At 60.0% G+C, this 14,551-nt stretch overlaps 1 protein-coding gene across 4 annotated transcripts in view; it reads right to left on the bottom strand.

Moving 5' to 3' along the window:
• The window catches only part of SETD1A (SET domain containing 1A, histone lysine methyltransferase), a 39,545-nt gene that overhangs the window by 23,400 nt on the left and 1,594 nt on the right, over nucleotides 1-14,551 (bottom strand). For all 4 annotated transcript variants that reach the window (XR_012668792.1, XR_012668791.1, XR_012668793.1 and 1 more), the window contains exons 2-3: nucleotides 6,861-6,991; nucleotides 2,910-3,062 (exon numbers count right to left, since the gene is read on the bottom strand). Coding sequence is in view for 1 of the 4 variants with exons in the window: in XM_048855609.2 (XP_048711566.2) it covers nucleotides 2,910-3,047 (138 nt within the window). In the remaining 3 variants the exon portion in view is untranslated. The remainder of the gene's footprint in view (nucleotides 1-2,909; nucleotides 3,063-6,860; nucleotides 6,992-14,551) is intronic.

Below are 14,551 nucleotides of genomic sequence, written 5' to 3'. Positions count from 1 at the left end.
GAAAAACCTATAATGGCAGCAGGCCGTAAGAGAGACCCAAGTTTGGGAATATTTTAATGAAGTTTCTCTACCTGTGGGTAAGACAGGCATGCATACAAAATGCAAACAGTGCAACAAAGGCATAGTTGCCCGAATGAAACAACATCATGAGAAGTGTTCCTTCTCAGGAGGAAGCTGCGTTGAAGATGATAAAAAGAACATGCAGCATCTTGAGGTTGGTAACAACCAACAAGAATGCACTTTTATGTAGAAATCCATGATTAAATCGAGTCTTCCTGACTAGTGATTTAAATCATGATTTAAATCAAATCCACCCTGGGGTCCCTCCAGGGTGCAAGGCTCCCAGTCAGTATTTGCAGCAACACAGACAGCCTTTTCAAAACCAAGTAATTTACTAGTCACCTGGCTACAGCATCTGATAGTCCTGAGGTTAGCAAACAGAGGCAGAAGTTAAGCCCTAGTCCATTCTAGCCAAGTCAGTGCCACAAGCCAGCCCAGCAGTGACAGATTCTCACTGTCACTTTGTCCATGCAGATGATAGCAGCTGGGGCTAGGAACACAGGGGCTAGCAGGGGCTAGGAACTGCAGAAAGGCAGGCCTGCCAAGAGGACTGCTTCGTTTGGATGCCAATGATGGACTTAGGGCGGCATGAGCCCAGACAGGGCAGAGCACTGACTTCCTTGGTACTCTACAGAGCCCAGGTGTGATGGAAGAGTTAATTTGGGACTTTGGGTAACCCTGATCTTGCCAGAGGACTACCCCACCACAATGTGGAAGGCATCGGAGGCTAAGCGGATCAGCTGGAGACTAGGAGGGAAACTGAGGAAGAGCCACTGCCATGCCAAGCCAGAAGGGGGCACCAGCCATGGAAAAATGTTAGATTTTACTTTTTAAAATCTTTCAATTAAACATCCTTTTCTGTGTAACATTGGATAGTCACACACAAATCTGAGGCAGGTTTGAATGCAAAGCGAGTGAGAGGATGGTACAGCACCTAGTGCCAGGTGCATGATGCTGATCCAGGAGTGGGGCTATGTAGTGCTAATGCCAAACAAAACGTTTATTGGCTCAACGTTTTCCTAATCTGCCAGGTCTCTGTCTAGAGTCACCTGTTGTCACCTGTCTTGTACTTAGTTTGGCAGCTCTATGAGGCAGGGACTGTTATGTCTGCCCAATGCCTAGCATGATGGGGTCTTGGGCCAGGACTGGGCTCCTAGGCACTACCATAATATACCTAATAAATAACAGACAGCCCCTGGCACAACGGCCACCTGGTCCATGACTGGGCTCCTAAAGGTTACAGTGACATAAACAACAGGAGTGTCACCCACTTCGTAGCTTCTGTCAGCCAAGCACAATGCCCACTTTAGGGGCTCCTGGCATCCCTAGATCCCGGCCCCTACCGAGATCCCTGGATATTTCCCTTTCATCCCCCATATTTCAGGGACTCCCTGCAACCCCCCACCACCAGGGCTGTGTTCTCTCCCCCGCCCCCATCTTCCCATGCCAGGGGCCAGGTATGTCCCCAGTACCCAAGAGGCTCTTTGTATCCCATGTCCCCACATTCCTCTGATGTCAGGGGTTCTGTGTCCCACATTCCTCTCTTCCCCTTACCACGGCTGTCTCTCCCCCATCCCCACCAATAGCAGGGGCTCTGTGCCCGCCCCCCATGCCTCCTGTGCCATATACCAGGGGTTGTGCATGGCCCTCCATGTCCCAAAGGGCCAGGTGACAAAGACCAGGCCCACAGGGAAAACCACCATGGCCTGCAGCTCAATAAGAGGGTGCGAAACCGAGTGTGACGCTAGGGAGAGGACAGCTGGGAGACACACTCTCTAAATAGGGCTGGGAGCATAGAAAGAGGTCCTGGGAAACGGGACAGTATGGATTGGCAAGAAGATAGCCCAGTTATTTAGGGCCCCCAGGGACAGCGTGGGTGCCACTTCACATGAGGGTGCAGCAATCATTGCTAATGGGGGAGGCTGAAGGGAGTGAGCAGAGGCCTGGGAGCCGACTGACTGGCAAATGAAAACAGAGCCTCCGAGAGGAAGGGCAAGGCTGGGTTTGAGAGTGTTTGAATCGCTGATTTATACCCCAAAAGGAGGTGGACTTTGGGGAGCGCTGGGAGCCGGAAAATGACAAACGGAAGGGGAAACTGAGGCACAGTAGGGCAACACCATGTGGAATTTAACAGACATTATGGGAGCACTTCTCCTCCCGAGATCTGCAAAAGGTTTTTACAACTCATCACCCACCCTTGGTGTTTTATTGGCTTCAACGGGCGTCCCTGGTGCAGGGCAGCAAGGTACATCAGAAACACACGCGCGTTCAGGATGAGGAAATGGAGGAACAGGACTTGATATGCATAGCACCACCTACCACCCCGTGGTTTACAACTTAGCCACAATATGACATGACAGCAGGTGAGAACACTTTGTGGTTCAGCAGCCCTTTTCACAAGTAGACCCACTGTGCTTTATCCAGAGCAATTAGTGACCCTCACAAACCCACCCACCAAGCTTTCACCCTATTTTACACATGAAGAAACTGAGGCACAGAGCACAGGGAGGGACGTGCCCTAAGTTACACAATGAGACAGAAGCAGGGAAATAGAGCCCAGGAGTCCTGACCCCTAGCCTTAACTTGCTCTAACTCATTAGACCCCACTCCCCTCCCAGAGCTGGGGATAGAACCCACGAGTCCTGGCTCCCAGCCTCCACTGCTCTGATGTATAAGCCCACAGTAAGAGGTGAGCAAGTGTTGTCCACGGTGGGCCTATGCAGTGGGCTAGCACCAGATACTGCCCCAGGCAGAAGGGGAGAGAAGAAGGCTACCTTTTCTTTGTTGGCAAGCCCCCAGCCCCCCAAATCACGCAGTGAATCCCCACTGCCACCCATGCCTGGACTCACGGGAGCACTGAAGTGGACTCCATCGTAGCGGTAGACTTTCTGCGGGGCCCGCCGCAGCGCCGGGTCAATGACGAGCTTGTAGCTTCTCCACTGGAAGTTGGGGGCTTTCTGGATGTCACCCCCACTTTCCTGATCCATTATGACTCATTTAAACTGAGAGGGAGATAGAGAGGAGAAAAACCACTATCAGCCATGTAGTACAGACACACACACACAGTACCCCCTGCTGGCCACCTCTGGGATTGCTCTGCCACGCTGCTCGCATCTCCCGCAATCCCAGAAGCCTCCAGGTCCAGAGAGGAAAGCGCCTCTCTATCCACTCCACCAGACACACCCCCACAAACACACAACCAGGAGGGCCCCTCGATCCCAGCAAGCTGGAGACCAACTAGGCTATCGAGACAAGGTTTGCCAGGGTTACTGGGGAAGCCTGGAAGAATTTCAGAGAGTTCCAGGCCAAAAAGTCCCATTAGATCATCTAGTCTGACCTCTTGAATAGCATGGATCAGTCAGTTTCACCCAGGTCCCCCTGTGCTGAGCCCACTGACTTGGGTTAGACCAAGTCCTCGGGAGGCTAAACTATAGCCCTTCTACCCAACTACAAGTGCTGGGTCCAGATCAGGTGGGAAAACAACTGGCCCCTCTCGGGTTCAGGTCGGACCAGCTCTCCTCCTGTCCACAGGGTTGGCGCGAAGGAGACTGCATGCCCTGTTCCTGCTGGCTGCCCGCCACCTCGCTGCACTGTGCACACTGCAGAGTGCGTGTGCTGAGGAACCCCAAGCTAGCAGAAGCAGGGCACGCAGGTTCAGCGGGAAGGGCTGGCATAGGCGGGAAAACAACTCAATCCTCATGGGCTTGGATCCGGTTTGAGTCAGGCTTAAACTTTAGGTCTGTGCAGATTCTAGACTCAGCCATTGTGAAAACAGGAAAGGCTGAGGGGGTAATAATGCTGGGCTAAATGGGCCCTTGAGTCTGATCTGGGGTGGTCAGAAAGGGGAAGGATACCAGGCTAGATGGGCCCCTGCGTCTGATTTAGGGTGGCAGGGATGGGGGTGGGACACTGAGTCCTCTAAAACGGCAGGGAATTGATTAGGTGAGTCATGCACAGATGATCTCATCAGGTGATCCATACCCTGTGCTGCAGATGGAGGCAACCCCCCCAGCCCCACTCCAAGGTCCCTGCAGGTCTGACCCGGGGGAAATTCCTTCCAGACCATGAATCTGGTGAGCCAGACCCACCAGCCATGCAGTTAACCACGGCGAGCTGAGTTAAGCAGCAGGTTCATAATTACTGTCAATCGGTGTTTGAACAGCATCAAAGCCAAGCGTGGGGGGAAATTCTTTAGGGTGGGAAAAGAGAACTAGAAGCAACAAGGAAATTCAGGAAAATTTAGGTCAAGCCTTAGGAAATATTTCCCATGAGAGAGGAGTCTAATAAGTGATGTTCTCATCTCTCTCACGGGAAAGGACAGGAGCCTCCTCACTTTGGAGACCAGAAATTAAGAGCCCTGGATAATAATCTGTGGGGGACGATTCCACCCCGGGTGAGGAGGGCCTGGATGGGGTAACTCCATCTCTGCTGGGGGAACAGCCAGTGGGGGACGAGCAAGATGGACCAGTTCTCATCAGTCTAGGCTTTTCCTAGTCTCTGGCTTCAAGGCTAGCACGGGATAGCAAACAGTCTCTAACTTCCCCTCCCTGGCCCAGGTGACATCAGCTCGCTTGCAGGAGCCCGGGGAATCTGGTCCCTTTCCTCTACCTGTAAACTGGGGCTCTTGTGGATAGATGCAATTACAGCAACTGCCTGCCTTGGAACTGGTGGGTGGGTTACAAACATGCCTATTAGTCCCTTAAATTTCACCACAAAGAGTTTGCCTATACAGACATCGCCTGGCACTGAGATGCAGTTGCCTCTGTGGACAGGTAGCTAGGTAACAGCTGCACAGTGATGCCTCACCTACTGTTGAGACGCAGCCACCTCTGGGTCAGGGCAGCTGGGGAACACAGAGATCTCTAGCCCAGCATTGAGAAACTCAGCTACCCCAGCCCAGAGGTGGCTGTCGCTGCCGTACAGCAATGTCCCACAAGGATGGTTCGCTTGGCACAGAGATGCAGCCACCTCTGGGGTGGAGCAACTGGATAACAGCTGCACAGTGGCGCTGTATTGGGATGGCTTGCCTGGCGCTCAGATGGAGGCATCTCTGGGGCGGGGCAATTGGATAACAGCCACACCACATAGAAATCACTTGTCTGGCACTGCATTTCAGCCATCTCTGGGATAGGGCAGCAGGGTAACAGTGCATAATTTAGGACAGAAAGTGTAGAAAAATCCCATGTCCTCATGAAATTGCAAGAGGACTGTCAGGAGGGCAAAATGTAATTGGACACGTTGGAATGTGCCCAGGAAAGTTGTGACACACAGAGCTACACCTTCACACGTACCCACAAACACTGCACGCTTTGAAGCCAAACTGGCAGTGGGGCAGACGATACCAAGTGGGATGGGGAGGACAGAGTCCTTTCAGATCTACGTGTTCATCTCAACACACTGGACACCAAGACAGAGTTAATGAGTTATACACGTGCTGAGGGGAGCGGTAGAAGTTCAAAGGAACTAGATCACCCTGCTTTTTCCATCCACAATCAGCCCTGCCCTTATAGCAGCTGTAAAGAGTCAGATACAAATGTATACGTCAGATCTGGAGACTGAGTGCGCACTGTGGGTATAATCTGGGCACTGGCAAGGTAAACCAACCCAATCCCCACAGAGCTTAATGGGGATCTGTTTAGAGATCTGGGTTGTTACCAGCACTCCAAGGCTAGCGTGGGGACCATAGAAAGAGCAGAGCTTCCGTTTCAATGCGTGTAGCTAGTGGTGCGCCCTGATTTTCATCCTGAACCCCTCAACTCCCTGTTCCACAACCCCCCTAAAGATCAGAATTTTCTGTCCATTTCCTGCCTCTTAGGAATTGTGCAGGAAAACAGCTCAGCTGTTCTTCATGATACTCCCCCACCCATGTTTGTATATTAAATATGCCTGGCACTATAATGTCACATCTGTGACAGCAACCAACTGAGGATTTCCTGGAAGGCTGGGGGTGGGGCAGGACCCCCTTGGGGAATTTTCCAGAGTTCCCGTGGAGCCATCAATACCACCAGGAAAGCCCATATTAGTTTTACCAAGCGATGCAACCCAGCGTAGCAGATCTGAGCTTCACTTACAGAAACTTTATCATGTATATTGAGATAGCATGTGGATTGGAGGGTCTCTGCCACTGGGCTGGGTGCTGCACAGACCCCACCCCTCAATGAAGATCATGGACTCCCATCGCATAGGTGCCATGCAGACATACAGGGAGAGACAGCTCACAGCCTAAACAGAGAAGGCCAGAACAGAGAGGGGAGGCTATTGTTGTGCTGGGTGCCTCACAGACCCCCACCTTGATCAAGGTCTGGGTTCCCCCAGCGTTCTGGAAGCCGCACAGATGCCCCCACCCCGATCCCATGGGGCACCGCTACATGAATGCAGATGTGCAAACCAGTCCAGCACTGCAAGATGCCTTCGTAAACAGTGCCTTGTTTGAATACCATCCTACACAGGATATGCTAGGCGTGATCAGACAGGGCAACACCCACTCCTGCCCCTTGGGAAGGAAGGTGTCTGTGCATCCCCAGGGCAGCGGGAGGGAGAGCACAGGTACAGAACCCTGATTCCTGCCAGCAGGGGGCAACATTACCCATACATACACGCACAAACCCTCAATTCTCTCCAGCAGGAGACAGAGCCACACACCCACAGAGCTTCAATTCCTCCAGCAGGGGGCAGTATCACCCACCCACCCTGATTCCCTCAAGCCGGGAGCACTAGAATTCCCCTGACCCCACCAGTGTGCCTCAACCCAGCCCTGAAAATCGAATCCAGATCGGTAGGAGATAGGTATGAAATCGTACCTGTTATGGATGATTTGTTTTGTGCTCTTGATAGCAAGGAAAGAAGACGTGTGTCTGTAAATGCGGCAGGCTTCTTTCCAATGCAATGGGGCAGATGTTTAGTCCATAACGCAGAGTGGGGCCTCGAAGAACTGAGAGGGAAGCAAAAGAAATGGGGGTTAAGCCTCAGAGGAATAAAGAGGAAAGGGGGTAAGGGGGGGCTTATGCTGTGTATTACAGAGGTTGCATCCAGAACATACAAACGGTGGTGCCCTATCGTGTGAGAGGGCAACTGTACTGGAGTCAGGACTCCTGGGTTCTATCCCCACATCTGGAAGGGGAGTGAGATCCAGTGGGTTAGACAGGGAGGGCTGGAAGGCAGGACTCCTGGGTTCAATTCCAAGCTCCTGTATGATATTAGAGTTTCCAATCAACTTGTCTACCAGCAAAAAAAAATTTTTTAAATTAAGAGATTCAAAAGACAAAAATGAAACCCAGGTTAAAAGTTATTTCACGATCTGGCATCTGAGACCTGATCTAACTCTCTCAAGCCAGATGCTGAGAAGGGCAGGCTGATAAATAAGATAAGATAGCACTACAGTGATGGGCTGCAGCATGAAACTCCAAATCAGGCCTCTGGTATTAGAGAGCGCGCCAGAGTCCAGCTCTGAATTTTGTAAAGCAGCCGTTTCCGAAGAGAAGGGAGTTACTATCTAAGCCTGGAAGCTGTAATGCAGGACCAAAGGGTGGTTACAACAGGGTCCCCTTTGATAACAACAGCTCGCTCTTCTACAGCCCCTTTCATCCAAAAATCTAACCTAGCCAGCCCCATTGTCATCCCCACTTTAGGTGTGAGAAAACTGAGGCACAAAGTGGCAAAGAGGCAAAGCTATGCAGCAGATCAGTGGCAGAGCCAAAAAAGAATCCAGGATTCCTAACTCCCAGCCTCACCCCCTACCATCATTATAGAGCACACCCACTTCCAGAGCCGGAAACAGAACTGAGGAGTCCAGACTGCGAGCCCCCCTGCTCTAACTGACCAGACCCCACTCCCCTCCAAGTACCAGGACAGAACCCAGGAGCTCTGACTCCCAGCCCCCCACCCACCACCACTATAGTGCCTGCAGCCTCTCCCTACAGGACACCAGATCTCAGGTCGGGGCATGCCCTATGGCAGGAGCCAAAGCAGGTGTAACTGTGCCACTAACTCTGCTACCACCACCAAGGGGTTAAGTGAAGTCAGCCTACAGCAGGTACCCAGTAAGAGGGCAGGGGGAGACTGGGACATGCCATCTGAGCCCCCAGGGAGCTGGCGGGCAGCAGGCAGTGCCCAGGGCTCACACCCCAGACTGGCACCAAAGCCAAGAAATGAAGGGGACAGAGTCCACTCCTGCTTTTACCTTGATGCCCCCTGCAAGCTCCAGGGATGCCACCTGGTATAATGCTCCCCTCCAAGCCCCCACCCTCACAGCCCTGCCCGGATCCTTAAACCCAGGGCCCACACATCACCCTTGCCCTGCGCCCCACCCCGTCTGCTCGGCAGCTCCCCCCCACTGGCATAGGCCCTTCCCCAACCCAACACAACCGAGAGCACCCTCACCCCACAGGCTTTTCCTACTTCAGTGTGCCCACCCCCCGTCCAACATCTGCAATAGGCCTTCCCTCAGATCTGCCCCCTTGGGTCCCCATGCCCCCAGGGCCTCTCTCCCCCACAATCCCCGTCCTCCAACCTCCCCCTTGCCAGGGGCTTCCCCCATCTTAGTGCTTCCCTTAGATTCCACTCCCCACCCCTCTGATCCTCTTGCCCCCCAGACCTCTCAGGGGCCACAGCTCCCCATCCCCTTCCAATTGTCTCCTCACCTCCCCCACCCCAAGATCTCTACCACTCAGGACCCCCCGGGGCCTCCCCCCCACTTCATCTCCCCCTTATTCCCCATCCGAACTTACCCCTGCAACACTCCCCAAACCCACCTCTCAACTCCCCCTCAAATCCCCCATTTTCCTCACACTCCCATGCCCCACCCCCGCAACGCAAATCAACTTCCTCCCTCACAGGCCTCCCAGCTCCCCCTCCCCTCAGGTGACCCCTGTATCCCCCCCCTTCAAGACCTCAGCTTCCTCCCCACTTTTAAGCCCCTCCCCTCAGCTTCCCCCTCCCCCCATTCCCCAGGTTCCAACTCAGAGCTCTCCCTCTCCAGAGGGTACAGACCAGACACCCCCCCCCGACCTCAGCTCCCCCCTCCCCCCACTCCGAGAGTGCCTCGTCTCCCAGCCTCCCTCCCCACCCGACAAGCCCCCCAACCTCAGCTCCCCTCCCCCCCACTCCTAGAGCGCCTCTTCTCCCAGCCTCCCTCCCCATCCGACCAGCCCCCCACCTCCGCTCCCCACTCCTAGAGTGCCTCTTCTCCCAGCCTCCCTCCCCATCCGACCAGCCCCCCACCTCAGCTCCCCACTCCTAGAGTGCCTCTTCTCCCAAACTCCCTCCCCACCCGACCAGGCCCCCAACCTCAGCTCCCCTCCCCCCCACTCCTAGAGCGCCTCTTCTCCCAGCCTCCCTCCCCATCCAACCAGCCCCCCCCCGACCTCAGCTCCCCTCCCCCCACTCCTAGAGCGCCTCTTCTCCCAGCCTCCCTCCCCATCCGACCAGCCCCCCCAACCTCAGCTCCCCCTTCCCCCCACTCCTAGAGCGCCTCTTCTCCCAGCCTCCCTCCCCATCCAACCAGCCCCCCCCCGACCTCAGCTCCCCTCCCCCCACTCCTAGAGCGCCTCTTCTCCCAGCCTCCCTCCCCATCCGACCAGCCCCCCCAACCTCAGCTCCCCCTTCCCCCCACTCCTAGAGCGCCTCTTCTCCCAGCCTCCCTCCCATCCGACCAGCCCCCCGACCTCAGCTCCCCCCTCCCCCCACTCCTAGAGCGCCTCTTCTCCCAGCCTCCCTCCCATCCGACCAGCCCCCCGACCTCAGCTGCTCCCTCCCCCCACTCCTAGAGCGCCTCTTCTCCCAGCCTCCCTCCCATCCGACCAGCCCCCCGACCTCAGCTCCCCTCCCCCCCACTCCTAGAGCGCCTCTTCTCCCAGCCTCCCTCCCATCCGACCAGCCCCCCCGACCTCAGCTCCCCTCCCCCCACTCCTAGAGCGCCTCTTCTCCCAGCCTCCCTCCCCATCCGACCAGCCCCCCGACCTCAGCTCCCCTCCCCCCACTCCTAGAGCGCCTCTTCTCCCAGCCTCCCTCCCCATCCGACCAGCCCCCCGACATCAGCTCCCCCCTCCCCCCACTCCTAGAGCGCCTCTTCTCCCAGCCTCCCTCCCCATCCGACCAGCCCCCCAACCTCAGCTCCCCCCTCCCCCCCGACTCCTAGAGCGCCTCTTCTCCCAGCCTCCCTCCCATCCGACCAGCCCCCCTGACATCAGCTCCCCCCTCCCCCCACTCCTAGAGCGCCTCTTCTCCCAGCCTCCCTCCCATCCGACCAGCCCCCCGACCTCAGCTCCCCTCCCCCCACTCCAAGAGCGCCTCTTCTCCCAGCCTCCCTCCCCACCCGACCAGCCCCCCGACCTCAGCTCCCCTCCCCCCACTCCTAGAGCGCCTCTTCTCCCAGCCTCCCTCCCATCCGACCAGCCCCCCCGACCTCAGCTCCCCTCCCCCCACTCCTAGAGCGCCTCTTCTCCAGGCCTCCCTCCCATCCGACCAGCCCCCCCGACCTCAGCTCCCCTCCCCCACTCCTAGAGCGCCTCTTCTCCCAGCCTCCCTCCCCATCCAACCAGCCCCCCGACCTCAGCTCCCCTCCCCCCACTCCTAGAGCGCCTCTTCTCCCAGCCTCCCTCCCATCCGACCAGCCCCCCGACCTCAGCTCCCCTCCCCCCACTCCTAGAGCGCCTCTTCTCCCAGCCTCCCTCCCCACCCGACCAGCCCCCCGACCTCAGCTCCCCTCCCCCACTCCTAGAGCGCCTCTTCTCCCAGCCTCCCTCCCATCCGACCAGCCCCCCCCGACCTCAGCTCCCCTCCCCCCACTCCTAGAGCGCCTCTTCTCCCAGCCTCCCTCCCATCCGACCAGCCCCCCGACCTCAGCTCCCCTCCCCCCACTCCTAGAGCGCCTCTTCTCCCAGCCTCCCTCCCCACCCGACCAGCCCCCCGACCTCAGCTCCCCTCCCCCCACTCCTAGAGCGCCTCTTCTCCCAGCCTCCCTCCCCATCCGACCAGCCCCCCGACCTCAGCTCCCCTCCCCCACTCCTAGAGCGCCTCTTCTCCCAGCCTCCCTCCCCATCCGACCAGCCCCCCGACCTCAGCTCCCCTCCCCCACTCCTAGAGCGCCTCTTCTCCCAGCCTCCCTCCCCACCCGACCAGCCCCCCGACCTCAGCTCCCCTCCCCCACTCCTAGAGCGCCTCTTCTCCCAGCCTCCCTCCCCATCCGACCAGCCCCCCAACCTCAGCTCCCCACCCCCACTCCTAGAGCGCCTCTTCTCCCAGCCTCCCTCCCCATCCGACCAGCCCCCCGACCTCAGCTCCCCTCCCCCACTCCTAGAGCGCCTCTTCTCCCAGCCTCCCTCCCATCCGACCAGCCCCCCGACCTCAGCTCCCCTCCCCCACTCCTAGAGCGCCTCTTCTCCCAGCCTCCCTCCCCATCCGACCAGCCCCCCGACCTCAGCTCCCCTCCCCCCACTCCTAGAGCGCCTCTTCTCCCAGCCTCCCTCCCCACCCGACCAGCCCCCCGACCTCAGCTCCCCTCCCCCCACTCCTAGAGCGCCTCTTCTCCCAGCCTCCCTCCCATCCGACCAGCCCCCCAACCTCAGCTCCCCTCCCCCCACTCCTAGAGCGCCTCTTCTCCCAGCCTCCCTCCCCACCCGACCAGCCCCCCGACCTCAGCTCCCCTCCCCCCACTCCTAGAGCGCCTCTTCTCCCAGCCTCCCTCCCCACCCGACCAGCCCCCCGACCTCAGCTCCCCTCCCCCCACTCCTAGAGCGCCTCTTCTCCCAGCCTCCCTCCCCATCCGACCAGCCCCCCGACCTCAGCTCCCCTCCCCCCACTCCTAGAGCGCCTCTTCTCCCAGCCTCCCTCCCCACCCGACCAGCCCCCCGACCTCAGCTCCCCTCCCCCCACTCCTAGAGCGCCTCTTCTCCCAGCCTCCCTCCCCACCCGACCAGCCCCCCGACCTCAGCTCCCCTCCCCCCACTCCTAGAGCGCCTCTTCTCCCAGCCTCCCTCCCACCCGACCAGCCCCCCGACCTCAGCTCCCCCCTCCCCCCCACTCCTAGAGCGCCTCTTCTCCCAGCCTCCCTCCCCATCCGACCAGCCCCCCGACCTCAGCTCCCCTCCCCCCACTCCTAGAGCGCCTCTTCTCCCAGCCTCCCTCCCCATCCGACCAGCCCCCCGACCTCAGCTCCCCTCCCCCCACTCCTAGAGCGCCTCTTCTCCCAGCCTCCCTCCCCATCCGACCAGCCCCCCGACCTCAGCTCCCCTCCCCCCCACTCCTAGAGCGCCTCTTCTCCCAGCCTCCCTCCCCACCCGACCAGCCCCCCCCACCTCAGCTCCCCTCCCCCACTCCTAGAGCGCCTCTTCTCCCAGCCTCCCTCCCCACCCGACCAGCCCCCCGACCTCAGCTCCCCTCCCCCACTCCTAGAGCGCCTCTTCTCCCAGCCTCCCTCCCCATCCGACCAGCCCCCCAACCTCAGCTCCCCACCCCCACTCCTAGAGCGCCTCTTCTCCCAGCCTCCCTCCCCATCCGACCAGCCCCCCGACCTCAGCTCCCCTCCCCCACTCCTAGAGCGCCTCTTCTCCCAGCCTCCCTCCCATCCGACCAGCCCCCCGACCTCAGCTCCCCTCCCCCACTCCTAGAGCGCCTCTTCTCCCAGCCTCCCTCCCCATCCGACCAGCCCCCCCGACCTCAGCTCCCCTCCCCCCCACTCCTAGAGCGCCTCTTCTCCCAGCCTCCCTCCCATCCGACCAGCCCCCCCGACCTCAGCTCCCCTCCCCCCACTCCTAGAGCGCCTCTTCTCCCAGCCTCCCTCCCCACCCGACCAGCCCCCCGACCTCAGCTCCCCTCCCCCCACTCCTAGAGCGCCTCTTCTCCCAGCCTCCCTCCCATCCGACCAGCCCCCCGACCTCAGCTCCCCTCCCCCCACTCCTAGAGCGCCTCTTCTCCCAGCCTCCCTCCCATCCGACCAGCCCCCCGACCTCAGCTCCCCCCTCCCCCCACTCCTAGAGCGCCTCTTCTCCCAGCCTCCCTCCCCATCCGACCAGCCCCCCGACCTCAGCTCCCCTCCCCCCACTCCTAGAGCGCCTCTTCTCCCAGCCTCCCTCCCCATCCGACCAGCCCCCCGACCTCAGCTCCCCTCCCCCCACTCCTAGAGCGCCTCTTCTCCCAGCCTCCCTCCCCATCCGACCAGCCCCCCGACCTCAGCTCCCCTCCCCCCCACTCCTAGAGCGCCTCTTCTCCCAGCCTCCCTCCCCACCCGACCAGCCCCCCCCACCTCAGCTCCCCTCCCCCACTCCTAGAGCGCCTCTTCTCCCAGCCTCCCTCCCCACCCGACCAGCCCCCCGACCTCAGCTCCCCTCCCCCACTCCTAGAGCGCCTCTTCTCCCAGCCTCCCTCCCCATCCGACCAGCCCCCCAACCTCAGCTCCCCACCCCCACTCCTAGAGCGCCTCTTCTCCCAGCCTCCCTCCCCATCCGACCAGCCCCCCGACCTCAGCTGCTCCCTCCCCCCACTCCTAGAGCGCCTCTTCTCCCAGCCTCCCTCCCCACCCGACCAGCCCCCCCCACCTCAGCTCCCCTCCCCCACTCCTAGAGCGCCTCTTCTCCCAGCCTCCCTCCCCACCCGACCAGCCCCCCGACCTCATCTCCCCTCCCCCACTCCTAGAGCGCCTCTTCTCCCAGCCTCCCTCCCATCCGACCAGCCCCCCGACCTCAGCTCCCCTCCCCCACTCCTAGAGCGCCTCTTCTCCCAGCCTCCCTCCCCATCCGACCAGCCCCCCCGACCTCAGCTCCCCTCCCCCCCACTCCTAGAGCGCCTCTTCTCCCAGCCTCCCTCCCATCCGACCAGCCCCCCCGACCTCAGCTCCCCTCCCCCCACTCCTAGAGCGCCTCTTCTCCCAGCCTCCCTCCCCACCCGACCAGCCCCCCGACCTCAGCTCCCCTCCCCCCACTCCTAGAGCGCCTCTTCTCCCAGCCTCCCTCCCATCCGACCAGCCCCCCGACCTCAGCTCCCCTCCCCCCACTCCTAGAGCGCCTCTTCTCCCAGCCTCCCTCCCATCCGACCAGCCCCCCGACCTCAGCTCCCCCCTCCCCCCACTCCTAGAGCGCCTCTTCTCCCAGCCTCCCTCCCCATCCGACCAGCCCCCCGACCTCAGCTCCCCTCCCCCCACTCCTAGAGCGCCTCTTCTCCCAGCCTCCCTCCCCATCCGACCAGCCCCCCGACCTCAGCTCCCCCCTCCCCCCACTCCTAGAGCGCCTCTTCTCCCAGCCTCCCTCCCCATCCGACCAGCCCCCCGACCTCAGCTCCCCCCTCCCCCCACTCCTAGAGCGCCTCTTCTCCCAGCCTCCCTCCCATCCGACCAGCCCCCCGACCTCAGCTCCCCCCTCCCCCCACTCCTAGAGCGCCTCTTCTCCCAGCCTCCCTCCCCATCCGACCAGCCCCCCGACCTCAGCTCCCCTCCCCCCACTCCTAGAGCGCCTCTTCTCCCAGCCTCCCTCCCCATCCGACCAGCCCCCCGACCTCAGCT

Source organism: Caretta caretta, chromosome 6 (assembly GCF_965140235.1).
Source record: "Caretta caretta isolate rCarCar2 chromosome 6, rCarCar1.hap1, whole genome shotgun sequence".
Lineage (NCBI taxonomy): Eukaryota > Metazoa > Chordata > Testudines > Cheloniidae > Caretta > Caretta caretta.
The sequence above is the reverse complement of the archived record's forward strand: the minus strand, read 5'-3'. Positions and strand labels throughout refer to the sequence as shown.